The 27,510-nt window shown below is 39.8% G+C and overlaps 1 protein-coding gene across 1 annotated transcript; it reads left to right on the forward strand.

The window, feature by feature from the left end:
- On the forward strand, positions 1–26,930 carry LOC128697572 (endoplasmic reticulum resident protein 44-like). Its single transcript, XM_053789368.2, has 3 exons — positions 1–151; positions 19,874–19,946; positions 26,710–26,930. Exons 1-3 carry the CDS (start codon positions 107–109, stop codon positions 26,913–26,915), a joined length of 324 nt encoding a protein of 107 aa, XP_053645343.1. The 5' UTR covers positions 1–106; the 3' UTR covers positions 26,916–26,930.
- Positions 26,931–27,510: the final 580 nt, after the last annotated feature.

Below are 27,510 nucleotides of genomic sequence, written 5' to 3' on the forward strand. Positions count from 1 at the left end.
GTATAATAACATCTAATAGTTGAGTGAGTGGAGGTGTGTGGAGGCCGGCGGCAGCACAGCTGGTGTCGTCACCTTCATCACACAATATTAACATCACTCTCTTAAAATGTTAGATTTTACCTCACTCCACCTCCTTCTTTCGCTTCTTACGGTAAGATAGCCCGTGTCTCCGCCTCATATGCATCTCACAATCACAGCCATTCGACAAACTTAAATACTGTAGTCACAAAAATAGTAAATGTGTGCGTGTGTGATGTGTTGAATGTTTGTAGGTAACCAAGTACACGTCACTTGTACCTGTCTAGTTATGTACTTTACCTGTCTACTTATGTACTTTACTCTATCTGTCTAGTTGTGTACTTTACTCTACCTGTCTAATTGTGTACTAATCACTATTCTACCTGCAGTTATGTAGTCCCTTCTACTCTCCCTGCAGAATTATGTACTTACCTCTGCTTTACCTGTCTAGTTGTGTACTAATCACTGCTATACCTGCAGTTATGTAGTTATCTCTACCTGCATAGTAATGTAGTCCCCTCTACTCTAACTACAGAGTTACGTAGTCCCCTCTACATGCATATTAATGTAGTCCCCTCTGCCTGCAAAGTAATGTAGTCCCCTCTACTTTACCTGCAAAGTTAGGTATTTACCTCTCCTCTACCTCTCTAGTTGTGTTCTTTACCTGCAGTTATGTATTTATCTCTTACCTGCATAGTAATATAGTCCTCTCTACCTGCAGTTATGTGGTCCCTTCTACTCTACCTGCATAGTTATTTAGTTACCTCTACTCTACCCACATAATCATGTAGTTACTCTACCTGCATAGATATGTAGTTTACTCTGCCTACATAAGTTATGTAGTCCCCTCTACCTGTCTAGTTATGTAGTCCCCTCTACCTGTCTAGTTATGTAGTCCCCTCTACCTGTCTAGTTATGTAGTCCCCTCTACCTGTCTAGTTATGTAGTCCCCTCTACCTGTCTAGTTATGTAGTCCCCTCTACCTGTCTAATTATGTAGTCCCCTCTACCTGTCTAGTTATGTAGTCCCCTCTACCTGTCTAATTATGTAGTCCCCTCTACTTTACCTGTCTAATTATGTAGTCCCCTCTACTTTACCTGTCTAGTTATGTAGTCCCTCTACTCTACCTGTAGAGTTATGTAGTCCCCTCTACTCTACCTGTAGAGTTATGTAGTCCCCTCTACTCTACCTTCAGTTATGTGGTTCCCTCTACTATCTGGCCCCTGATCCACCATGAGGCCTGGTCATGGACTGAGCTATGGGGGCATTGACCACTGAAACCCTCTCCAGGCATACCTGCAGAGTTATGTAGTTTAGTATACCTGCAGAGTTATGTAGTTTAGTATACCTGCAGAGTTATGTAGTTTAGTATACCTGCAGAGTTATGTAGTTTACTATACCTGCAGAGTTATGTAGTTTACTATACCTGCAGAGTTATGTAGTCCTCTCTGCTCTACCTGTCAAGTTATATAGTTCCCTCAACCTGTAGACTTGTGTAGTCCCCTCTCCTTTACCTGTCTCGTTATGTAGTCCCCTCTCCTTTACCTGTCTCGTTATGTAGTCCCCTTTACTTTACCTGTCTCGTTATGTAGTCCCTTCTTCTCTACCTGCAGAGTTATGTGGTTCCCTCTACTCTGCCTGTCAAGTTATGTAGTTCCCTCTACCTGTCAAATTATGTAGTTCCCTCTGCCTGTCAAGTTATGTAGTTCCCTCTACCTGTCAAGTTATATAGTTCCCTCTACTTGTCAAGTTATGTAGTTCCCTCTACCTGTCAAGTTATATAGTTCCCTCTACTTGTCAAGTTATGTAGTTCCCTCTACCTGTCAAGTTATGTAGTTCCCTCTACTTTACCTATCTAGTTATGTAGTTCCTTCTACTTTACCTGTCTAGTTATGTAGTTCCTTCTACTTTACCTATCTAGTTATGTAGCCCCTTCTACTCTACCTGTCAAGTTATGTAGTTCCTTCTACCTGCAGACTTGTATAGTCCCCTCTACTTTACCTGTTTAGTTATGTAGTCCTTTCTACTCTACCTGCAGAGTTATGTAGTCCTTTCTATTTTACCTGTCTAGTTATGTAGTCTCTCAACTCTACTTATATAATTATTTAGTCCCTATTACTCTATCTGTATAGTTATATAGTGCACTCTGCTCTACCTGCATAGTTATTTAGTCCCCTTTTACTTTCATAGTTATGTTGTCATCACATTTCCTGCAGAATTTGTTGCCATCTTTGCTCTGCCTGCATTCCAATTCAAAATTCAAAAATTTCTTTCCATAATATACAGTGTGTAGTTTACATGTAGTAAAATATTGTTAAGCGCAAAGAAAGCTACTAGCTTGCCTGAGCAGTTCGGGCATACTAATCATAATGCTTACACATTACTTAAAACCAGACACAGGTTATGGAATTTTAATTCAAATCAAATCAAATAAAATTTTATTTCTTTGCAAGTAGTACATTGAGATTATGTATTTACAGTAATGAGTTGCAGTGCAGAGAGAGCCTCTGTCATGCCTAGGCATTATGGGCAGACTTAATTTAATGGCTTACTGACTACTTAATACTAAAGAAATTTATCATAGTTTAAGTTGTACAATAGTTCTATTTATAAATGAATCTAATTTATATAAAAATGAATCTAATTATGTATATTAATAAAAAGAGGGTGGCAAAAATTTAAAAATTAGTAAAATGTATAGTAGAGGGTTGCAAAAATGGAAATATATATACAGTGGACCCCCGGTTAACGATATTTTTTCACTCCAGAAGTATGTTCAGGTGTCAGTACTGACCGAATTTGTTCCCATAAGGAATATTGTGAAGTAGATTAGTCCATTTCAGACCCCCAAACATACACGTACAAACGCACTTACATAAATACACTTACATAATTGGTCGCATTCGGAGGTGATCGTTATGCGGGGGTCCACTGTATATAGTACATGTATTATAGTTAGTACAATTTGTAATAATACAGTTGCAAGTGTGTATTAATATGCAGGTCGGCCATTACTAATCCAGCATCATTGGGACTTGTAGTGTGACGCATTAGTTTGCCGGATTGCAGACTGGTTAGGTTAGAACACACTTAATTAACTTGCTAATAGAGAGACTTTCTGCTACATCTTCCTCATTTTCATCACTGCTTTCTCCTGCACTGGCTTGCTGGTGTGGATTTACAACCATCTGCACAATTTCTGACTCAGTATAATGATGAAATTTGAAATTATGCTAGCTTAAATTAGTGCTGGATTACTGATGGAACAGGATAACTGATTGCCGGATTAGCGATGGCCGACCTGTACTTAAGTATTTTAGTGTTCTTAAGTTAACTGAGATTTCTTGAGTAGTTTGGGATTTCTTGAGTAGTTTCAAGCTGGTTCTAAGATTTCAGGCATAATATAGTGTTGGTATAGTTAAGTTTGGGATATGAGGTGATTTTTAGTTATAGCCTGAAATATATTGGTTAAACAAGGGATCTTTTGCTGGTTCAGGCAATGAATTCCAGATCTTGGGACCCTTTATGTGCATTGCATTTTTGCATAGGGTGAGATGGCCACGAGGGATGTCAAAGAGAGTTTTGTGCCTTGTGTTGTGTCTATGTGTTCTGTTGTAGCTATCAAGGAAAAGTTTGAGAGGAGGGTTTGTATTAGAGTTTAACCCTTTGACTGTTTTGGTCGTATATGTACGTCTTACGAGGTACCGTGTTTGACGTACATATACTCATAAATTCTAGCGACTTCAAATCAAGCAGGAGAAAGCTGGTAGGCCCACATGTGAGAGAATGAGTCTGTGTGGTCAGTGTGCACCATATAAAAAAAAATCTTGGAGCACATAGTGCACAATGAAAAAAAAACCCAACCGTTTTTTTTTAATTAAAATGCCGACTTTGTGGTCTATTTTCGTATAGTATTTATGGTTGTATTCTCATTTTCTTGGTCTCATTTGATAGAATGGAAAACATATTATAGAAATAGAGGTGATTTTGATTGGTTTTACTATAAAAAGAACCTGGAGATGGAGCTCAAAGTAGGGGAAATGTTTGATTTTTGCCGATGTTCAAAAGTAAACAAATGATGTCGTTGTCCAATAAATGTCCAACTAGCCATTATAATATGCAGTCATGAATGGGTTGACATTATTTGTACAATTATTACAACATTGCAGTAGTCTGCATAACAGTAAATCTTCTATTTTTTGTTTGAATAAAAATTCGAAATAGAAAGCAAGAGTAATATCAGAGGGGCCTGGAGACATGTCTGATGAACAAAGAAAATGTTATTTTAGAGCCAGGAATGTCTGCATTGTTCATTCTGAACCTTATTTTGAAATTGTCATATTTAATTTTCGTGAAATTGGCCAAATTGCAAATTTCTGACCACGTTATTGGGTAGTTGAAATCAGTAAATGGGCAGTTTCTCATACTCAGTCGATAGAAAAAACGGAGTTCTAAAGAAATAGCTATGCGTTTGGTCGAACAATGGAATTAGCCGAAAATAGGGCTCAAAGTGGGCAAAATAGCCGATTTGTAAATATCGCTGAGGTCGCTAACTTCGCGAGAGCGTAATTTTGTCAGTTTTCCATCAAATTTCGTTTTTTTTGGTGTCATTACAATCGGGAAAAGATTCTCTATCATTTCATGAGATTTTTTTTTTTTTTTTTTTTGAAATTTTGCAACACCAGGAGACACCTCAGGATTGGGGGTTGTGACAGTCAATGGGTTAATGTCCTACATATATAGTAGGCACAGTAATCAGTGTGCATATTTTGTATATTATGTAAGTTCAAACCCTTGAAGTGGAAAGTAGGTGTGTTGTCTGATCATTCACATAGCAGCATTTTGTTGGATTATTAGTGATTTAAGGTGATAGGTAGTACTGTAGTAGATTCCCAAGCACAAATACTATTATAGGTGAGGTTAGGGTAAATTAGAGAGTGGTATAGTGTAAGTAGTGCTGTTTGGGGTACATAGTACCATATTTTGGAAAGGATGCCTGCTGTTTTGGAGACCTTCTTGGATCTTGGTCTGAAGTTTAAGGTTGCAGTCAAGGTGGAGACCAAGAAATTTGCCTTCTGCCATTTATCAGTATGTTTAGCTATACATTTTAAAGCTCTTGTTTCCAAAAAGCATGAAGTAGGTTTTGTCTATATTGAGAGTAAGTTTGTTGCTAATCATCCAAGTAGATATTTTTATCAGTTCAGCATTTACTGTCTGTTAGTATGGTTGGGTTTGGGTGAGAAAAGACATAAGTTGTGTCATCTGCAAATAAAATGGGTTTAAGGAGATTAGATGGCTTTGGTAGGTCATTGATGTAAATGAGAAAGAGAAATGGGCCAAGAATGCTCCCCTGTGGGATTCGACAAGAACAGGTTGTGTAGTGGAGCTGGCTTCATTTGCGTATACATACTGGGTTCTATTGTTAAGATAAGATTTTAGGTAATCGAGAGTGTCCTCTGACCCCGTAATGTTCAAGTTTTTGATGCAAGAGGTCATGGTCAGCTGTATCCAAAGCTTTTCGTAAGTCTATGAAAAGGCCCAGGGGAAATTAATTTTTCTCAAGTGCAGAATATATTAGTTCAAGCATATATATAATAGCATTATTAGTACTTTTTTTCTGTCTGAACCCAAACTGACAAGGGTTGAGTATGTTGTGAGATGCAAAGTAGGAGTAGACTTGTTTGTGAATTAATTTTTCGAAGATTTTTAGATAGGGGCAGGTTTGATATAGGCCTATAATTGTTCAGTTCAGTTGGATCACCTCCTTTGAGGATTGGGGTGACTCTTGCTGTCTTGAGTATGGATGGGAAGGTGGAAGATTCAGTGGATTTGTTGAAAAAAGTTGCAATAATTGGTGACAGCATATGAGAAGCTTTTTTATACATGAGTGGTAGTAAGTTATTTTAGGTCTCCTGTCTTGTTCTTTAGTGTTTTGATGATAAGCGAGATTTCAGTAGGGTTTGTTGGGGCTAAAAATAGAGTATGGGTAGTTGCCAGTGAGGTAGTCTTTTGGTTAAATGTTTGTGCTTGGGATTTTACTTGCTAGTTTTTTTTTACAGCAGAGAAAAAGACATAAGTTTGGTGGCAGTATCGGTTGGCTGAAGGAGAGATTCATCTGGTTTAGTTAAGGTAATCATTCTGTTTTGTGACAGCTTTTTTCATTCTAGAATTTCAGATAAAGTTTTCCAGGTCTTTTTCATATCACTGTTTATGTCATGAAATCAGTTTTCATAATACAGTTTTTTGGACCTCCTTATTAGATTGGTTAGTACTGACGAGTAAGGTGATTATGCCTGCTTTTAATGGGGATATAGTGTTTGTCCAGATATGGTCTAGTAATGAGGCATTTGTGTCAGTGATCCTTGTAGGTTTTGTTATTGTTGGCAGAAGTAAGCAGCTGTTCATAGTGTTTGTGAATTTAGTCACTTGTGGGTCATGGTCATGGATGAGATTTATGTTGAAGTCCCCTGTAAGTATTAGGTGGTGGTTATTCATTTTAGCACTAGTTATTGTGCTTCTTAGTTTTTCACTAAAAGAGTAAATATTGGAGTGAGGAACTCTGTAAATTGCTCTGACTGATGGAAGTACGTATATAGTGGATAGGTAATTTCTTCAGCTTTGATAGGTGTTCATTTTCATAGTCTTGATGAAAGGGGTTTTAAGTGGTAGGGCCTTCAGTGAGTGGAGGAAAGTGGTTTCAGTGGCTTGATGTGCTGTTGGAGTGCAAGGTAACATGTACGAAGGGATTAAAGGGAAACTGGTTAGAGGGACTCGAGTCCTTGGGTGGTAGGCATATGCAGTACCTCCATTCACTATGAAGGATGGGTGTGGATATTGCAGTTTGGTGGGTCAATTGAATTGTGTCTGTACACCTTTGGCAAAATGGCTGTTGAATCAATGGTGGTGAATGTATTTCCTGATTTTTAGGGTGACCCTACTTTAAGTATTGGCTCCTATTATGTCCAAAAAGTCATTGGTTACATACTGCTTCTCTTTCTCTCAATAAATATGATAAAATAAATTGAATTTCTCAAATGGACAAACCCTGTTACATTATTCCCAGGTGAAAACCTTGCATGATACTTGAATATCTATTTTTATGAATGTTTCTTTATATTACCTCAAACAACTTCATTATGAAACACAGTACTGTACTCATAGAGAAAATAATTGCCTTCCTTTGCAAAAATGCATTGAGAAAAGCCAGATGCTGTTACACACAAAATTTATTTGCAGCCTAAAAATCCAGGAGTCTATTTTCTACATTATTATTGTGCTTCATCTCAATCCAATGGGCTTTGCCATATTTACATTTAAATTTATATATTACGTTTGTCTTTTCCTTTTCCTGGGTGGTTCCTATGTTCAGTTTTTTTGTGTGCATGCATGTATGTTTGTGTATGTGTGCACACGTGCATATGGGTGCATGGGTGTCCCACTCAAATTTGACTTTTCACAACAACAGTGTTAATGATAAGCTCCTAAAAATATTTGCATGGATGACCACAAACTCACCCTTAATATTAACAAAACCTTTTATGTGATGTTTGGTAAGTGCTGCAAATATCCAGCTAAACATGATTGATGATTCTTCCATTGTAAAACAGTGAAAATTATTAGGTCTGCACCTTGACTGCACAATACTTATCACACTCCTTCAGCGACGAAGACAGTGCGGAAGTGGCTATCAACCTTGATGACCCCACAAGACCCAGCCGGTTTGCTGGGTGCAGTGTGGGAGAAAATTCTTCACACAGTGAGAGTAGAAGAATCAACAATAACCATTACCTCAGTCGAAGATCAAAAGGAATTTTTTATGAGAGAGCCACAGAATTTGGTTAACACAAGCCTATCTGATGTTATCCTGATGCCAAATGACTTCGAACAGGCGATAAATGACATGCCCATGCACTCCACCCCAGGGCCAGACTCATGGGACTCGGTGTTCATCAAGAACTGCAAGAAGCCCCTATCACGAGCTTTTACCATCCTATGGAGAGGGAGCATGGTCATGGGGGTCGTCCCACAGTTACTAAAAACAACAGACATAGCCTCACTCCACAAAGGGGGCAGTAAAGCAATAGCAAAGAACTACAGACCGATAGCACTAACATCCCATATCATAAACATCTTTGAAAGGGTCCTAAGAAGTAAGATCGCCACCTCCCTAGAAACCCATCAATTACACAACCCAGGGCAACATGGGTTTAGAGCAGGTCGCTCCTGCCTGTCTCAACTATTGGATCACTACGACAAGGTCCTAGATGCACTAGAAGTCAAAAAGAATGCAGATGTAATGTATACAGACTTTACAAAAGCCTTCGACAAGTGTGACCATGGCGTAATAGAGCACAAAATACGTGCTAAAGGAATAACAGGAAAAGTTGGTAGATGGATCTATAATTTCCTCACAAACAGAACACCAAGAGTAGTAGTCAACAGAGTAAAGTCTGAGGCGGCTACGGTGAAAAGCTCTGTTCCACAAGGCACAGTACTCACTCCCATCTTGTTTCTCATCCTCATATCTGACATAGACAAGGATGTTAGCCACAGCACCGTGTCTTCCTTTGCAGATGACACCCGAATCTGCATGACAGTGTCTTCCATTGCAGACACTGCAAGGCTCCAGGCGGACATCAACCAAATCTTTCAATGGGCTGCAGAAAACAATATGAAGTTCAATGATGAGAAATTTCAATTACTCCGATATGGTAAACACGAGTACAAAACAAATTCCGGCCACAAAATAGAGCGAAAAACCAACGTCAAAGACCTGGGAGTGATCATGTAGGAGGATCTCGCCTTCAAGGACCATAACATTGTATCAATCGCAGCTGCTTGAAAAATGACAGGATGGATAATGAGAACCTTCAAAACTAGGGATTCCAAGCCCATGATGACACTCTTCAGGTCACTTGTTCTATCTAGGCTGGAATATTGCTGCACACTAACAGCACCTTTCAAGGCAGGTGAAATTGCTGACCTAGAAAATGTACAGAGAACCTTCACGGTGCGCATAACGGAGATAAAACACCTCAATTACTGGGAGCACTTGAAGTTCCTGAACGTGTATTCCCTGGAACGCAGGCGGGAGAGATACATGATTATATACACCTGCAAAATCCTAGAGGGACTAGTACCGAACTTGCACACGAAAATCACTCACAATGAAAGCAAAAGACTTGGCAGACGATGCAACATCCCCCCAATGAAAAGCAGGGGTGTCACTAGCATGTTAAAAGACAATACAATAAGTGTCAGGGGCCCGAGACTGTTCAACTGCCTCCCAGCATACATAAGGGGGATTACCAATAGACCCCTGGCAGTCTTCAAGCTGGCACTGGACAAGCACCTAAAGTCGGTACCTGACCAGCCGGGCTGTGGCTCGTACGTTGGATTGTGTGCAGCCAGCAGTAACAGCCTGGTTGATCAGGCTCTGATCCACCAGGAGGCCTGGTCACAGACCGGGCTGCGGGGGCGTTGACCCCCGGAACTCTCTCCAGGTAAACTCCAGGTAAATTACCAGTGGGTCAACCAATGGAGTGATGGCAACTGGGCATACTTCCAACCAACACCATTAATTGATGCATCTACCCTAGAAGATGAACACCCCCTCACCAGACCAGTTACCCTCAGAGAGATGTGCCAAGTCATAGGCAGAATGAGAAATAAAGCCCCTGACCTCTCAGGCATAACAGTAAATCAATTAAAGTTCCTACCCCAAAACTACAAGATGTCTCTCGTAAATATCTCTAATGCTATCTTGGCATCTTGACATTTAGACACTTCTCCTTGGCACTTAAGACAGCAAGGATGATATTCATTGCAAAACCCAACAAAGACAAGCATAAACTGGAGAACTATAGACCTATCTTCTTATTTTAAGTCACTGGCAAAGTCTTTGAAAAAATCATCTCCAATACACTGAACTATTACATGGATTTCAATCACCTCTTCACTGAAAAGTAGTTTGGCTTCAGGACCCACCGAGGAACCTAACTTGTCATCATTATCATCTTCAATGCTGTGGACAGCCTGGGGAAACAAGGCAGTCTTGCCTTAATTGCAACTCGAATGTACTCAGATCTTTTGGTGGCCCGTGGCACAACTGACTCGTATTCAAATTTGCCGCCCTTCTGGACCATAATGGGCCTTCCTCAGGCTTATATATAACTTCTTATCAGGAAGAAGCATCATCTCCACCTTCAATGGCAAGTTGGCAGAGCCATTCACACAAACAGCTGGAGTGCCACAGGGTTTGTGCCTCAGCCCAGTACGTACTCTTCAACATACATGTAAATGACCTCCCCTAAATCTGAATTCAATGATCCATACCATTATCACTCAATTTTCTGACGATGTTATCCATGTAGTTTCATCCACTCCTATATCCGGAAAAAACAGGCATGTAAAAGCACTGGACAAAATGAGTGCTGAATTGTGAAGAACAGCCAACTGGGAGATGGAATTGAGAATCATGACCAACCCTGACAAGGTCCTTGTCAGTATTGTATCAACCATAGCCTCTCCTCACTTAATGATGGAGTTACGTTCCTAAGACCATGTTGGTAAACGGATTCGTCGCTAAATGAGGAGCATACTATGATGGTAGTGGGTTTGTGTAACTTTCTTTGATATTGTTTTAATGTCACCTTTGCACCATTTATATAAATGCTTATGTAGTAGTGTACTGTATATTGTAATAAACAAAATAGAGGAAATCAGCTCTAATATACATTATTTAGGCATGCATACTGGTCAGAGAGCCTGTCATAAGTCCGAGGCGTTGGTAAACGAATACGTCGCTAATTGAGGAGAGGCTGTATTGTAAACAAGAGGGGTTGTCTCCATCAGAGGTACACTTGTTGCCATCAAAAACCCGAATTAGATCCTGGGATACGAGATCGACAGATTACTCCACTCCACATCACACATCACCAAAAAGGTAAACTTAGCAAAAGCTCCTCAGTCAATTATACAGGTTTCATCAGGTCCCCCCATATCAGGAAGCACCTGTATGATGATGATAAGACCTATGCTTGACTATCCTTGTGTACTCATGTCACTAACAACAAAATCCAACATGTTTCAGCTAGAGAGAGTCCAGAACAAGGCTCTCCGTTTTATCACAGGCATCGGATGGAGGGACAGAATCAGAATGGAAAATCTACACATCCGACAGGAGATCAGTGCAGTAAATGTCAGACTAGACAAACTAAAGAAGAGACAATTATATGACATGCTAGAACTCTATTTACCAGACAGAGAAAACCCTCCCCATCCAACTAACACCACCGACTACATCATCAGTACACCTCCACACAGGACCTGCAGGGTGTCCCTCCAACAAAGAGTCCAACATTTCATTCACAAGGAAAACTTCCTGAGACCAAAGATTCTGAGTGTTTTCCCTGAAAATATAGAAGAATGGGTAGCACCAGAACCATTCTGTGTCCAAGATGGATAAAACCACCCCAATAATGGAGACCTTACATCTAACCAAGTAACATTTACATCTAACCTTGTAACATCTGCAAACCTCCTATGGCAGGAAACAGCTCAGCTGCTCACCAGCTTCATCAAAGCAGCAGACTACCAGCTCCAGCAAGGGCCCTGCAGTCACCAGCTCCAACAAGGGCCCTGCAGTCACCAGCTCCAGCAAGGGCCCTGCAGTCACCAGCTCCAGCAAGGGCCCTGCAATCACCAGCTCCAGCAAGGGCCCTGCAGTCACCAGCTCCAGCAAGGGCCCTGCAGTCACCAGCTCCAGCAAGGGCCCTGCAGTCACCAACTCCAGCAAGGGCCCTGCAGTCACCAGCTCCAGCAAGGGCCCTGCAGTCACCAGCTCCAGCAAGGGCCGTGCAGTCACTAGCTCCAGCAATGGCCCTATAACCAGCCTTTGCAACCTTCCTCCTGTGAAAAAAGGCAATAGCAAAAACTATACCTACTACCAGTTCACCCTGGAATACCCTCCAGGTAGACTCCAGGTAGGCAGGTAGACCACTATGCATGTATACAATGGAATTCAAGGACCCCAATGAAAATGATGAGTCACTTTGTCTGACTTTTTTGGGGTTATCCTAGGTAATCTACACATACGCTGCTATGTATGATAATTTATGGACTGAATTTGTGTGTACATGTACCTGAATAAATTACTTATACCTTAGAAATTACTTATAACTTGTATACAGGTGTGCCAATGATGGGTAGTGTGGTATACCCCATCCTATGATTATCATGAATGATGCAACACACACACACACACACACCCTATTAAAATGTGCCAAAGTGGTTAGGCTACTTACCTTTATTACCCCCTCTCCCCACCCACTCATTTTCCACATTCCATTCTTACCTATCCTTCCTTCCCCAACTTGCCAAATCTGTGGTTAAAACTGTCCTACCTTGACTGCAACTTGAAGTTTGATACCCACATCCAGCACATAACTAAGAAGTCTTCAAGACACTAGTCATCCTCTCCAAGATATATTACTGTGTACCTCAAACAACATTGTACTGTACTTCTGTCTAATCTATCCTTACTTCTCCTATGGCCTACAGAATTCTCCAAGGCCAATGGTATTGATGACTGGACAGACATTTTTCTTAACAAATTACTTAGACTATACAACAAACATTGTCCTATAAAAACGAAACAGATCACAAACAAACGGCTTGGTTGCCCATGGCTAACCAGCACCATTCTGAAATCCATTGACAAGAAACACCAATATGAAATCCATTGACAAGAAACACCAATATGAAAAGCAATATAGACAGGGCTTAATACACAAAGATATTCTTAAACACTATTCATCAGTTCTCACCAAAGTAATAAAGAAAGCCAAACAACTATACTACTCCAGTAGATTCACAGACGCTAGAGGAGATATAAAAAAGACCTGGAAAACACTCTCTCAGATTCTAGGGACCCACAAACTGAAAAAACCAAGAATATTGTCCTAACTAAACCTAATGAAACACCACTACATCCCACTGACACAGCTAACAGGATAAATGACTTCTTCTCAACCATAGGATCTAATCTCGCCAATAAAATCCCACATACTAATGCCCATGCCGGGGACTACCTAGATGGGAATTTCCCAGATTCCTTCTATCTTGCACCAACTGAGCCCTCGGAAGTCACCGAGATTATAAAGTCACTTAAAAACAACTCAGGGAATCTGTCTAATGTCCCACCATTACTGTACAAGCGAGCGGCCCATATCCTTTCGCATGCTATTTCATTACTTTTTAACAAGTCACTAGAAACTAGCACCTTCCCGAAACTACTCAAGATGGCAAGGGTTACATCAGTACATAAAGGTGGTGACCCTACAGACTTAAACAACTATAGGCCAATATCAAACTTACCATTGCTATCCAAAATCATTGAGAAACTCGTGCACAGGAGACTATATTCATTTATAACAGCACAAAACATACTCAACCCCTGCCAATTTGGATTTAGGAAAAATAAAAGCACTAATGATGCAATCATAAAAATGCTAGATCTGCTTTACACAGCATTGGAAAATAAGGAATATCCACTAGGAATTTTTATTGACCTAAGAAAAGCTTTTGACACAGTAGACCACGACATCCTACTCCACAAACTTGACCATTATGGTATAAGAGGCCATGCGCTTGCTTATTTCAAATCTTACCTTACTAATAGGTATCAGTACCATTAAAGACACAGCATCAACAACACGGCCACTTGATACTGGAGTTCCGCAGGGAAGTGTCCTTGGTCCCCTGCTCTTCCTCATATACATCAATGATCTTCCAAACGTATCCCAACACCTGAAGCCCATTCTCTTTGCTGACGACACGACTTATATCATCTCTCACCCTAATCTTGCCACCCTCAACACCATTGTTAACGAGGAGCTGATCAAAATATCAACTTGGATGACAGCCAATAAACTTACGCTTAACACTGACAAAACCTACTATATTATGTTTGGTAGCAGAGCAGGATATGCACAAATTAACATTAAGATCGACAACACTCTAATTACCAGACATAATGAGGGCAAATTCGTAGGCCTATACCTTGACAACAACCTGAATTTCAGCACCCATATCCAACACATAACCAAAAAAGTATCCAAAACAGTTGGAATCCTCTCCAAGATATGATACTATGTGCCGCAAAATGCCCTTCTCACACTATACCACTCACTTATTTATCCATACCTCACCTATGCTATTTGTGCTTGGGGATCAACTGCAGCAACACACCTAAAGCCAATAATAACCCAACAAAAAGCTGCAGTAAGAATAATCACTAAATCCCATCCCTGGCAACACCCCCCCCCACTCTTCATAGATCTAAACTTACTCCCTGTTCAGTACATCCACACTTACTACTGTGCAATCTACATCTACAGGACCTTAAACTCCAGTATCAACCTTGACCTAAAACGCTTTCTTGATAGTTGTGACAGAACCCACAGGCATAACACCAGACACAAACATCTCTACGACATTCCCCATGTCCGACTAAACCTTTACAAAAATTCAATGCATGTCAAAGGCCCTAAAATCTGGAACACCCTACCTGAGAACTCAAGAACTGCAGACACATTCATCACCTTCAAAACTACCATTAGAAAACATCTTATCTCCCTGATAAACCCCATCAACTAACTACACGAATACCACCTGGTGGTTCACACTTACACTCACTCACCCATTTGACCATAAACAGAAATATTAATCTCAATCTTAAAATAATGAATCCTATGATACTCCAATACTGAAACTATGTACTGTGCCAAAACAAAAGCATTCACATTGCTAAACTCACAAACTAGTATTTAGCCACTTAGCCATAATACCAACTTACCTCATAATTTGTAATATTTTAAAATAAAGAATTAAACTAAGTCTGCCCGAAATGCCTAGCCATGCTAGGCGTTCTAGTGGTACACTCTGTAATCATTATTTAACTACATGTAAACCACACAACAACCAAATTCTGTAAATTCAACATTGTAATCTTTATAGAGAATAAACTTTGAATTTGAATTTGAATGGTATTCGTATCTGTGCTCTAGTATGCCAGATCACTTAAAACCAATAATAACTACAAAAGCTGCTGTGAGAATAATTACTCAGTCCAGTGCCAGAAAACACTCCACCACTCTTCAGAAACTTAAACTTAATATACACAATATGTACTTGTACTACTGTGAATACTACATATACAGGACAGTCAATTCTAATATAAATCATTCTCTGAAAGTTTTCTTTGATAGCTGTAACAGAACACCCAAGCATAACACAAGACAAAAATATCTTTGACATCCGATGTTTCTGACTCAACCTGTGTAAAAGCTCATTGTGCATAAAAGGCCCAAAGATCTGGAAATCCCTGCCTGAAACATCTGAAGATCCCCTGTCTGCCAGTCAGTTCAGCCAGACAGCAATACACTGTGTGAAACAAAACCAGCTTTAATCCAATTCTGTCCCTGTTCTTCAAGTCTTTCCTTCAACTCCCATACATAATTGGTAACATATATTGCCCCATATTACTAATTACTGTAGGATATGTGGCTTGCACCTAGGGGTTTATTTGTATTAGATATAACCATGAACAAAACATAATAAGAAGTTATGATGTGAGAACATAAAAACTTCATAAAATATATCTTTAATAACGTATATTATGTTATGGTCGTAAGGTATTTTAACCCTTTGAGGGTTTCGGACGTACTAGTACGGCTTACGACCCAGGGTTTTTGACGTACTAGTACGCCTAAATTCTAACGCCCTCAAATCTAGTGGGAGAAAGCTGGTAGGCCTTCATATGAAAGAATGGGTCTATGTGGTCAGTGTGCACAGTCTAAAAAATCCTGCAGCACACAGTGCATAATGAGAAAAAAAAAACTTTGACCATTTTTTTGGAATAAAACAGCGACTTTGCACTGTATTTTCGTATGGTATTTATTGTTGTATTCTAGTTTTCTTGGTCTCATTTTATAGAATGGAAGACATATTACAGAAATTGAGATGATTTTGACTGATTTTACAATGAAAGGTGCCTTGAAATTGAGCTCAAAGTAGCAGAAATGTTTGATTTTTACCAAATTTCAAAAGTAAACAAATCGTGCCAAGCGTGCAATACACGTCAACTGGTGAGTCTAATATTCTTTCACAAGTGCACCAATAATATTTATACCATTTTTTACACTAATGCAGTAGTCTGCATAACAGTAAATCTTATATTTTTTGTGAGAATAAAAATTCAAAGTGGAAAGCAAAAGAATATAAGAGGGGCCTTGAGACGTGACTAATGACCAGAGGAAATGCCATTTTAGTGCCAGGAATGTCTTTCTTGTTTATTCTGGACCCTATTCGGAAATTGGCAACTTTTGAAATTTGTGTGAAATTGGCAAAATTGCTAAATTCTGACCACTGTACTGGATAGTTGAATTTCATAAATGGGTGGTTTCTTGCACCCATTCGATATAAAAAATGGAGTTCTAGCGAAATATTCATGTTTTTTGTCGACTAGTACAGTGGAATTGGCCGAAAATGGGGCTCAAAGTGGGCAAAATCGCCGATGCGTAAACATCGCCGAGACCGCTAACTTTGCGAGAGCATAATTCCGTAAGTTTTCCATCAAATTTCAAACTTTTGGTGTCCTTATGATCGGGAAAAGATTCTATATCTTTTCATAAGAGAAAATAATTTTTTTTTTTTTAAATTTGGCCGACCCTGAGAACAAGTTTCGGAGAAGGCCTGTCGACCCTCAAAGGGTTAATTGTACCTTTAACTTATCAATTAGATACAAACACTTAACAGACTTTTAAATTATACATATACAGTTTACAATGACATCCATTCTGACTGAATAGGTCTTTATACATAGAATTGATTAAGTCACAGAGTCTCTACGCCCAGAGACAATCAAAGTTTAACAACTTACAATCTTACCAGAGTAATGGAAGTCTCTTAAACACAGGAGAGCTTCTAAGTGAAAGTGTCACAAGTACTCACACTTTCTAGAGACTGAGAGAATACAATGGAACCTCGGTTTTTGTTTGCCCTTGTTTTCATCGAATTCAGTTTTCGATGACTTTTCGTCGAAATTTTGTCCCAGTTTTCATTCATCACCTTGGTTTTCATCAAATTGAGAGCAGTCCAGCGTACCGAACATGTCCGCTCGTGCCCACACAAAGCATCTCACTCGTTCTGAGTCAGTCTGGCTTTGTTTCTCGTCAGTAGAGGGTGGTAGTGATGGTGGTAAAGGGTGGTAGTGATGGTGGTAGAGGGTGGTAGTGATGGTGGTAGAGGGTGGTAATGATGGTGGTAGTGATGTTGGTAGAGGATGGTAGGGATGGTGGTAGAGGGTGGTAGTGATGGTGGTGGAGAGTGATAGTGATGATGGTAGAGGGTGGTAGTGATGGTGGTAGAGAGTGATAGTGATGGTGGTAGAGGGTGGTAATGATGGTGGTAATGATGGTGGTAGAGGGTGGTAGTGATGGTGGTAATGATGGTAGTAGAGGGTGGTAGTGATGGTGGTAGAGGGTGGTAGTGGTTGTGATGATGGTAGTGATTGTGGTAGAGGGTGGTAGTGGTTGTAGTGATTGTGGTAGAGGGTGGTAGTGGTTGTGATGGTTGTAGTGATTGTGGTAGAGGGTGGTAATGGTGGTGGTGGTTAAGGGTGGTAATGATGGTGGTGGTAGAGGGTGGTAGTGATGGTGGTAGAGGGTGGTAGTGATGGTGGTAGAGGGTGGTAGTGATGGTGGTAGAGGGTGGTAATGATGGTGGTAGAGGGTGGTAATGATGGTGGTGGTTAAGGGTGGTAATGATGGTGGTGGTTAAGGGTGGTAATGATGGTGGTGGTAGAGGGTGGTAATGATGGTGGTAGAGGGTGGTAGTGATGGTGGGAGAGGGTGGTAGTGATGGTAGAGGGTGGTAGTGATGGTGGTAGATGGTGGTAATGGTGGTGGTAGAGGGTGGTAATGATGGTGGTAGAGGGTGGTAGTGGTTGTGATGGGGGTAGTGATTGTGGTAGAGGGTGGCAATGATGGTGGTAGAGTGGTAGTGATGGTGGTAGAGGGTGGTAGTGATGGTGGTAGAGGGTGGTAATGATGGTGGTAGAGGGTGGTAATGATGGTGGTAGAGGTGGTAATGATGGTGGTAGAGGGTGGTAGTGATGGTGGTAGAGGGTGGTAGTGATGGTAGTAGAGGGTGGTAATGATGGTGGTAGAGGGTGGTAATGATGGTGGTAGAGGGTGATAGTGGTTGCGATGGTGGTCGTGATTGTGGTAGAGGGTGGTAATGATGGTGGTAGAGAGTGGTAGTGATGGTGGTAGAGGGTGGTAGTGATGTTGGTAGAGGGTTGTAGTGATGGTGGTAGAGGGTGGTAATGGTGGTAGTGATGGTGGTAGAGGGTGGTAGTGATGGTGGTAGAGGGTGGTAGTGATGGTGGTAGAGGGTGGTAGTGATGGTGGTAGAGGGTGGTAGTGATGGTGGTAGAGGGTGGTAATGATGGTGGTAGAGGGTGGTAATGATGGTGGTAGAGGGTGGTAGTGATAGTGGTAGAGGGTGGTAGTGGTTGTGATGGTGGTAGTGATTGTGGTAGAGGGTGGTAATGATGGTGGTAGAGTGGTAGAGGGTGGTAGTGATGGTGGTAGAGGGTGGTAATGATGGTGGTAGAGGGTGGTAATAATGTTGGTAGAGGGTGGTAGTGATGGTGGTAGAGGGTGGTAGTGATGGTGGTAGAGGGTGTAGTGATGGTGGTAGAGATAACCTCTCCCCTCTCCCCCCCTCGCCATCTTCCACTCGCCAACAAGAGTCTTCGATAAAGGTAAAAGTGATGTTAAATGTTCATTTATCCATTTCTTTAGTCCTTTATATTTATTTCTCATTGTTTTCTGTATGTAAAACTATAGTTATTCTCTATAAAATGTATTGTTAATACTTTTGGGTGTCTGGAATGAATTAATTGGATTTACATTATTTCTTATGGGAAATGTTGCTTCAGTTTTCGTTGAATTCGGTTTTCGTCAGACTTTCTGGAATGAATTAATGATGAAAACCGAGGTTCTACTGTAATGCTATACTCAAGATAGTTTCTCAGTCGAAGTAAATGAGCAAGCAAGGAGGACCTTCTGAAGACCGAGAGACGTATCATTCTACCTAACCCACATCACTCACACCTGACGTCAGCTCGCGTCAGGGGAGTAGTGCAGAGGTGAATGGTCACACAATCATTAATTGGTCATCACCCATGGTGAACGATCCATCATCATATAAATATATACATAAATTGTAATGGGAAAGAAGAAAATGAATATATATTATGAAGCTGATTATCCTCATTTTAGCTATTAATGAAGATAATTGCAATGTAATATTAGACAAATATGAATGTACTTTACAAAGTCGCATTTCGGCGTAACACCCCATTTTATTCGTTTGATTGAAGTAGCTTGCTGTATTTTCATCTCTATTCAGTCATGCCATAAAACTGAAGACCATCAAACCAGTTTAAATAATTCTTTTATACATAATTGGCTTTTTGTCATTAGCTACCTTTCTTATTGTACCAATGATTGTAGTTAACTGCATAAGAAGTTTTACATGTTTTCTTAATTAACATGTAAGCCTTATGATTACTTGTCAGAAATGCATTGAATATTTATGGCTTTCTTTTGTGCATACTATTGTACTAAAATATTTAATTATGTTTTTTGAATGGCTCGAGGAAATAAAAATTATTATTATTATGATGGGTGCATGAGTGTGCATATGGGTGCATACATGCATATTTTTTTTTTTTTTGAATAGTTAATTTCAAATAAAAACATTGATAAATAATTTTTTGTTTCAGGTGGTTGTGCAGTTTACCAGAATACAGGGAGGGGCTCTGCAGTTAGACAGTAGCAATTTTGACAGCATCATAGGTAAGGGAAGCACTTGGTCATTTTGTTCACTAGTCTTCTGCAAGTGCAGTACACTTGTCTCTATGAATTCACTGGGATTTTATTCTATTTTATTTGAGAGGAATTATGCTCATAGATGAGCCTAGCCCAGGGCCAGGCTCAGGGCGTAGAAAAACTGTCGAAACCCATCAAAAGTAAGGTATATAAAGGTGTATAGAGGTCCTGCACAACTAGAAACTACAAGTAAAGCAAAATTACGTCTGCATAACAAATTTTGTTTTAGATTTAGGCTTATTTTTTGTTTCAAAGACCATATCCTTTTATCACCCTAATCTGATCAATATTGACACTCGGAAGAAAAAGCACTTTACAGAATGAGCTTTTATTGAGATACAGAAGATACAAATTACTAATTGAAATAGAGCAACAACTCAAATTTAAAGTTTATTGCAAGTACCTGTACCAAGCCAGGCTGATTGAGTAGAATTCAAGATGTGTAGAACTTCAAGGCTGTATATTACTATTTTATTTGAACTGTACTGTAGGCCTGGTGTATTGTGGGGTCATCAGAATTTACAAGGCATAGAATTTGAGTTTTGCAATAAATGCTGTAATATGTACCAATACCTGTACAGTGGAACCCTGGTTTTCGAACTTAATCCGTTCCTGAAGGTTGTTCTAAAACCGAAACGTGTGAAAACTGAATCAATATTTCCCATAAGAAATAATGTAAATACAATTAATCCATTTCAAACACCCAAAAATATTAAAAAATAAGTTTTTTAAAGATTAACTATATATAGTGTTGCAGCTCTTCAGTGGTTAGCTCTTCCACATTCATTACTTACCTTAAAGCATTTGTAGTCTTAATGTAGGATGAGAGGTGAGTAGTATTTTTCTGTAGGAAGTCACTGTGTCTGACTTCTTTTGGGTTATCCTAGGTTCTCTACACATATGCTGCTATGTATGATTATGTAACTCTGTGTGTATACCTGAATAAACTTACTCACTAAGTAGCCGGTAGATGTAGGTAGTCAGTAGGTAGCCTGGACTACATACGTGCACCTACACTATATTTAATGCAGCCCAGAGCAATATTGTTAGCATCAGCATACCTTGTTCACTAAGTTTAATCGTTTCTCACAACTACCTTTAAATGCCATCATAAACAAAGGGAGAGGTAATGAATAATTCATACCGAGAATTTTAAACAAATGCATATGAAGGGTGGTTACTTGGTGATATGCCAGATTCACAGTTTTCTCTAACGCTGAATCAGAGAAAATGTAATGTTTACTCTCCACCCGACTCTCCACTTGATGGCATATAAACATGCAATGTTTATGCTGTGTAACGTGTTTCTTATATAATTTTGAAAATGTCTGTATTAGCATGAAACAAGACATTTAATGTGCCCAAGAATGAGGCATGAACGTATGAGCGGCCCAGGTGGACACGTATAGTACATCTGATTACTGGATCAAGGTCCAATATCTGGAACAAAGTTTCGCACAAATGGTCCTAAGGTTGAAATGTTCGATAACTGGAGCCTGCGAAAACCGGAGTTTCACTGTACGTACTTTAACCGTTTGAGGGTCGACAGGCCCTCTCCGAAACTCGTTCTCAGGGTCGGCCAAATTTAAAAAAAAAAAAAATTATTTTCTCTTATGAAAAGATAGAGAATCTTTTCCCGATCATAAAGACACCAAAAGTTTGAAATTTGATAGAAAACTTACGGAATTATGCTCTCGCAAAGTTAGCGGTCTCAGCGATGTTTACGCATCGGCGATTTTGCCCACTTTGAGCCCCATTTTCGGCCAATTTCACTGTACTAGTCGACAAAAAACATGAATATTTCGCTAGAACTCCATTTTTTCTATCGAATGGGTGCAAGAAACCACCCATTTATGAAATTCAACTATCCAGTACAGTGGTCAGAATTTAGCAATTTTGCCAATTTCACACAAATTTCAAAAGATGCCAATTTCCGAATAGGGTCCAGAATAAACAAGAAAGACATTCCTGGCACTAAAATGACATTTCCTCTAGTCATTAGTCACGTCTCAAGGCCCCTCTTATATTCTTTTGCTTTCCACTTTAAATTTTTATTTTCACAAAAAATATAAGATTTACTGTTATGCAGAGTACTGCATTAGTGTAAAAAATGGTATAAATATTATTGGTGCACTTGTGAAAGAATATTAGACTCACCAGTTGACGTGTGTTGCACGCTTGGCACGATTTGTTTACTTTTGAAGTTTGGTAAAAATCGAACGTTTCTGCTACTTTGAGCTCAATTTCAAGGCACCTTTCATTGTAAAACCAGTCAAAATCATCTCAATTTCTGTAATATGTCTTCCATTCTATAAAATGAGACCAAGAAAACTAGAATACAACAATAAATACCATACGAAAATACACTGCAAAGTCGCTGATTTATTAAAAAAAAATGGTCAAAGTTTTTTTTTTCTCATTATGCACTGTGTGCTGCAGGATTTTTTTTAGACTGTGCACACTGACCACATAGACCCATTCTTTCATATGAAGGCCTACCAGCTTTCTCCCACTAGATTTGAGGCCGCTAGAATTTATGAGTACTAGTACGTCAAAAACCCCTACGCGTAAGACGTACTAGTACGACCAAAACCCTCAAAGGGTTAATTACAATATGTACTTGGTAATTTTACATAACTAGGTACAGTACCCTGGTACTGTTTGACTTGGTACTGGGTTAGCATTTTATAGTGAATAAAAATACATAACAAGGCAGTGTATTTTTCAGACATTCTGATCAGGCATTCATTTGTTTACATTTACTGTACAGTACGTAATACAGTGGAACCTTGGTTTTCGTATGCCCCAGTTTTCGTAGGATTCGGCTTTCGATGACTTTTTTCGTCAAAATTTTGCCCCAGTTTTAGTCAAAATTTTGCCCCAGTTTTAGTCAAAATTTTGCCCCAGTTTTCGTATATCCGCTCGGTTTTCATAGAGTTGAAAATGGTCTGTACCAAATGCGTCTGCATGACTTGGCCACTCAAGCGCCCACACAAAGCATCCCATGCTTTAGTAACTCAATCTGCCTTTTTTTCTATTTGAGTGAGCATCACCCTGCGAGCTCATCCGAAACATTTTGTAATAGTCCATTGTTTTTTGTGCTTGTTTATTGATTGTGACTGCTAAATAAGCCACCATGGGGCCAAAGAAAGCTCCGAGTGCCAGCCCTTTGATAAAGAAGGTGAGAAATACGATAGAATTCAAGAAAGAACTCGTAGCAAAGTACAGTGGAACCTCAAATTTCGAACTTAATCCATTCCAGGAGCTAGTTCTAAAGTTGAAAAGTTTGAAAGGCGAAGCAATATTTCCCCTAAGAAATAATGGAAATACAGTGGACCCCCGAGTTTCGTGATTAATCCGTTCCAGAGAGCCTGCCGAAAGTCGAAATTCACAAAACTCGAAACCATTTTCCCGATAAGAAATAATGGAAATAAAATTAATCCGTTCCAGACACCCAAAAATATTAAAATAAAATATTTTTTTCAAATTAAATAAAGATTTACATACTGAAAACAATCAGAAATCAAGTAGTACATGCATATAAAAAATAATAACATTACACTTACCTTTACTGAATACTTCTGGGTGGATGGAAGACAGGAGGAGGGGATAAGAGGAAGGTGTACACTATTGTTTGGAAGGAGAATCTCCTTCCATTAGGACTTCAGGTAGCAAGTCCTTTTCTGGGGTTACTTCCCTTCTTCTTTTAATGCCACTGAGAACAACTTGAGAGCCACTGGACCCCTGTCGCACAAAATATCTGTCCAAAGAGGTCTGTTTCTGGCATTTCTTCATGATTTGCCTGAAGTGGGACAAGGTTTTGTCACTGAACATGTTGCAGATATGGCTTGTTTCAGCTTGGTCAGGGTGATACTTTTCAACAAAACTTTGCAACTCATTCCACTTGGAACACACGTCCTTAATCACCGAAGAAGGCACCTCCTTCACTCTTTTCCTCCTCCTCTGAAGTAAGTTCCTTAGCTGTGGTCTGATGCTGTTCCAGCTGTTTACAAGCCAGCCAGTGCGGTCGCATCTATGCATACATTCGGTACATTTCACATTATCCCAGTGTTTTTAGTGCTTGTAACTGCAAAATAAGTCACCATGGACCCCAAGAAAGCTTCTAGTGCCATCCCTGTGGTAAAAAGGGCGAGAAGTAGTATGGAATTGAAAAAAGAGATTAAGGAAATGCGTGCAAAGTGGGTTGAACTGCAAACCTTTACGGATGAAAATCACCCTGACACAACTACTGCAAGCTGTGTTGGCAACCTGTACAATGACAATGTTATGGCCCATTTTAGGAAAGTCTTAAAGGAACGGGAGGTACAGAGCTCTATGGACAGATTTGTGTGCGACTGAAGTCCAGTGACTCTCAAGCTGGTCCTAGTGGCATTAAAAGAAGGGAAGTAACCCCGGAAAAGGACTTGCTACCTCAAGTCCTAATGGTAGGGGATTCCCCTTCTAAACAATGACTTCCACACTCTCCCCTCCTCCCATCTCATCAATCATCACCAGATCTTCAATAAAGGTAAGTATCATGTATTATATTCTTAGTAGAGCAGTAATTGTGCATGTCTTCTTCAGTTTGTGTGTATTAAAATTAATATTTCATGTGGTAAATTTTTTTTTTTTTTTCATACTTTGGGGTGTCAGGAACGGATTAATTTGATTTCCATTATTTCTTATGGGGAAAATTAATTTGGCGAACGATAATTTCAGCTTACGTTGAGCTCTCAGGAACGGATTAATATCGTAAGGCGGGGGTCCACTGTACCTGGAACAAGTGCAGCTGTTAGTGAATAAGGCCAGCAGAGGCTGTTTTGACAAATTCAGGAAGCAAACTGGCATACACAGTGTGGTAAGGCATGGTGAGGCTGCAAATTTCGACAAACGTGGTGCCGAAGAATTTGTTGATGAATTCAAGGAGTACATAGAGGCTGAAGGATTCCTCCCCCAACAAGTCTTCAGTTGTGATGAAACAGGCCTCTTTTGGAAGAAAATGCCAAAGAGGACCTACATCATGCAGGAGGAAAAGGCACTGCCAGGACACAAGCCTATGAAAGATAGGCTAACACTTTTGTTCTGTGGTAATGCTAGTGGGGATTTCAGAGTGAAGCTTTTACTGGTGTATCACTCTGAAAATCCCCAAGTGTTCAAGAAAATGTCATCAAGAGTAAATTGTGTGTGATGTGGAAGGCTAACACTAAGGCATGGGTCACGAGGCAAATTTTCATTGAATGGGTCAATGAAGTGTTTGGCCCAAGTGTGAAGAAATACCTCCTGGAAAATCAATTGCCACTCAAGTGCCTCCTGGTAACAGACAGTGCTCCTGCTCATTCTCCAGACTTTTAAGACCAATTGATGGAGGAGTTTAGTTTCATCACAGTGAAGTTCTTGCCCTCTAATACCACTCCTCTCATCCAGCCCATGGACCAGCAGGTCATTTCAAACTTTAAAAAACTCGACACCAAAGCACTATTTCAAAGGTGCTTTGAAGTGACCTCAGATACTGAATTTTGGAGGAATCACTTCAATATTCTCATTTGCATAAGCCTTATAGATAAGGTTTGGCAGGGAGTGACTTCCAGGACGATGAACTCTGCTTGGGGAAAATTGTGGCCAGAATGTGTCCTCGAGAAGGATTTTGAAGAGTTTGAGGCTGACTCTGATGACCCTATGCCTATTGTGGAATCTGTTGTCTTTGGGGAAGTCCATGGGGTTGGATGTGAGTAGCCAGGATGTGGAAGAGTTGGTGGATGACCACAGGGAGGAGCTAACTACTGAAGAGCTGCAAGTCCTTCAGCTGGAACAGCACCAGACACCAGCTGAGAAAATTGCTTCAGAGGAGGAGGAAGAAAGAGGGGAGAATGTGCCTTATTCAGTGATTAAGGACATGTGTGCAAAGTGTAGTGTGTTGCAAAGTTTTGTGGAGAAATATCACCCTAACAAAGCTGTTGCAAGCCATGTCTGCAATATGTTCAGTGACAATGCCTTGTCCCATTTTATGCAGATTTTAAAGAGATGCCAGGAACAAACCTCTTCGGACAGATTTTTTGTTTGACAGGGGGTATAGTGACTCTCAAGCTGGTCCTAGTGCCAGTAAAAGACAAAGAAGGGAAGTAACCCCGGATAGGGCCTTGATACCTGAAGTCCTTATGGAAGAGGATTTCCTTTCCAAACAATAACCTCTCCTCCTCTCCCCTCCTCGCCATCTTCCATACGCCAACAAGAGTCTTCAATAAAGGTAAAAGTGATGTTAAATATTCTTTTATCCATTTCACTATTCATTTATATTTATTTCTCATTGTTTTCTGCATGTAAAACTATAGTTTTTCTCTATAAAATGTATTTTTTGTTAATATTTTTGGGTATCTGGAGCGGATTAATTGGATTTACATTATTTCTCATGGGAAATATTGCGTCAGTTTTCATACAATTCAGTCTTTGTCAGACTTTTTAGAACGGATTAATCATGAAAACCAAGCTTCCACTGTACATTATACATATAGTATACGCAATGTATATTTTTATTACATAAAGATAGGGTTTCGGATATTTTCTGTTTAGAATGACATCAAAATTGTTGTATATGGGTGCCTCTGGCAAGACGGTGATGGTGTGAATGATGGTGAAACTGATTCTTTTATTTTTGGGTCACCCCTGCCTTGGTGGGAGATGACCAGCATATTAAAAGAAATGTTTTTGTTTTTAATCATTTATTGTCTTACAGGTAATAATGAGCTGGTCTTCATAAACTTTTATGCAGACTGGTGTCGTTTTAGTAACATTTTAGCGCCCACGTGGGATGAGACTGCTGATAAAGTTCAAGAAATTTTCCCAGACAAAGGGCGGGTGGTTATTGGAAAAGTTGATTGTGATACAGAGTGTGAGTATTCCATGTATTTTATGCTTTGTGCTTATTATTGTCTTGGCTGACCCAAGTATCTCCAGATACTGAATGTCAAATACAGTATTGTGTATTCTTAAAGGATTAAAGAAATGCATTTTTCACATGGAGTTAGAGTTAGAGGTAGATGAGACAAAAGGGAAATGGCAACAAGAAGTAAGAGAGAGGTGAAAGTGTATAAATTAAGGGAGGAAGAAGTTTGGGTGAGATATAAGCAAATATTGGCAGAAAGGTGGGCTAGTGCAAGTTTGAGTAGTGGCAGGGGGGGTTGAAGAGGGTTGGAATAGTTTTAAAAATGCAGTATTAGAATATGGGGCAGAAGTTTGTGGCTATAGGAGGGTGGGTGCAGGAGGAAAGAGGAGTGATTGGTGGAATGATGAAGTAAAGGGTGTAATAAAAGAGAAAAAGGTAGCTTATGAGAGGTTTTTACAAAACAGAATTGTTATGAGAAGAGCAGAGTATATGGAGAGTAAAAGAAAGGTGAAGAGAGTGGTGAGAGAGTGTAAAAAGGAGAGCAGATGGAGTGGGAGAGGCACTGTCAACAAATTTTGATGAAAATAAGAAAAATTTTTAGAGTGAGATAAACAAGTTAAGAAAGCCTAGGGAACGAATGGATTTGTAGTT

This window comes from Cherax quadricarinatus, chromosome 44 (genome assembly GCF_038502225.1).
Source record: "Cherax quadricarinatus isolate ZL_2023a chromosome 44, ASM3850222v1, whole genome shotgun sequence".
In the NCBI taxonomy this organism is placed as follows: domain Eukaryota; kingdom Metazoa; phylum Arthropoda; class Malacostraca; order Decapoda; family Parastacidae; genus Cherax; species Cherax quadricarinatus.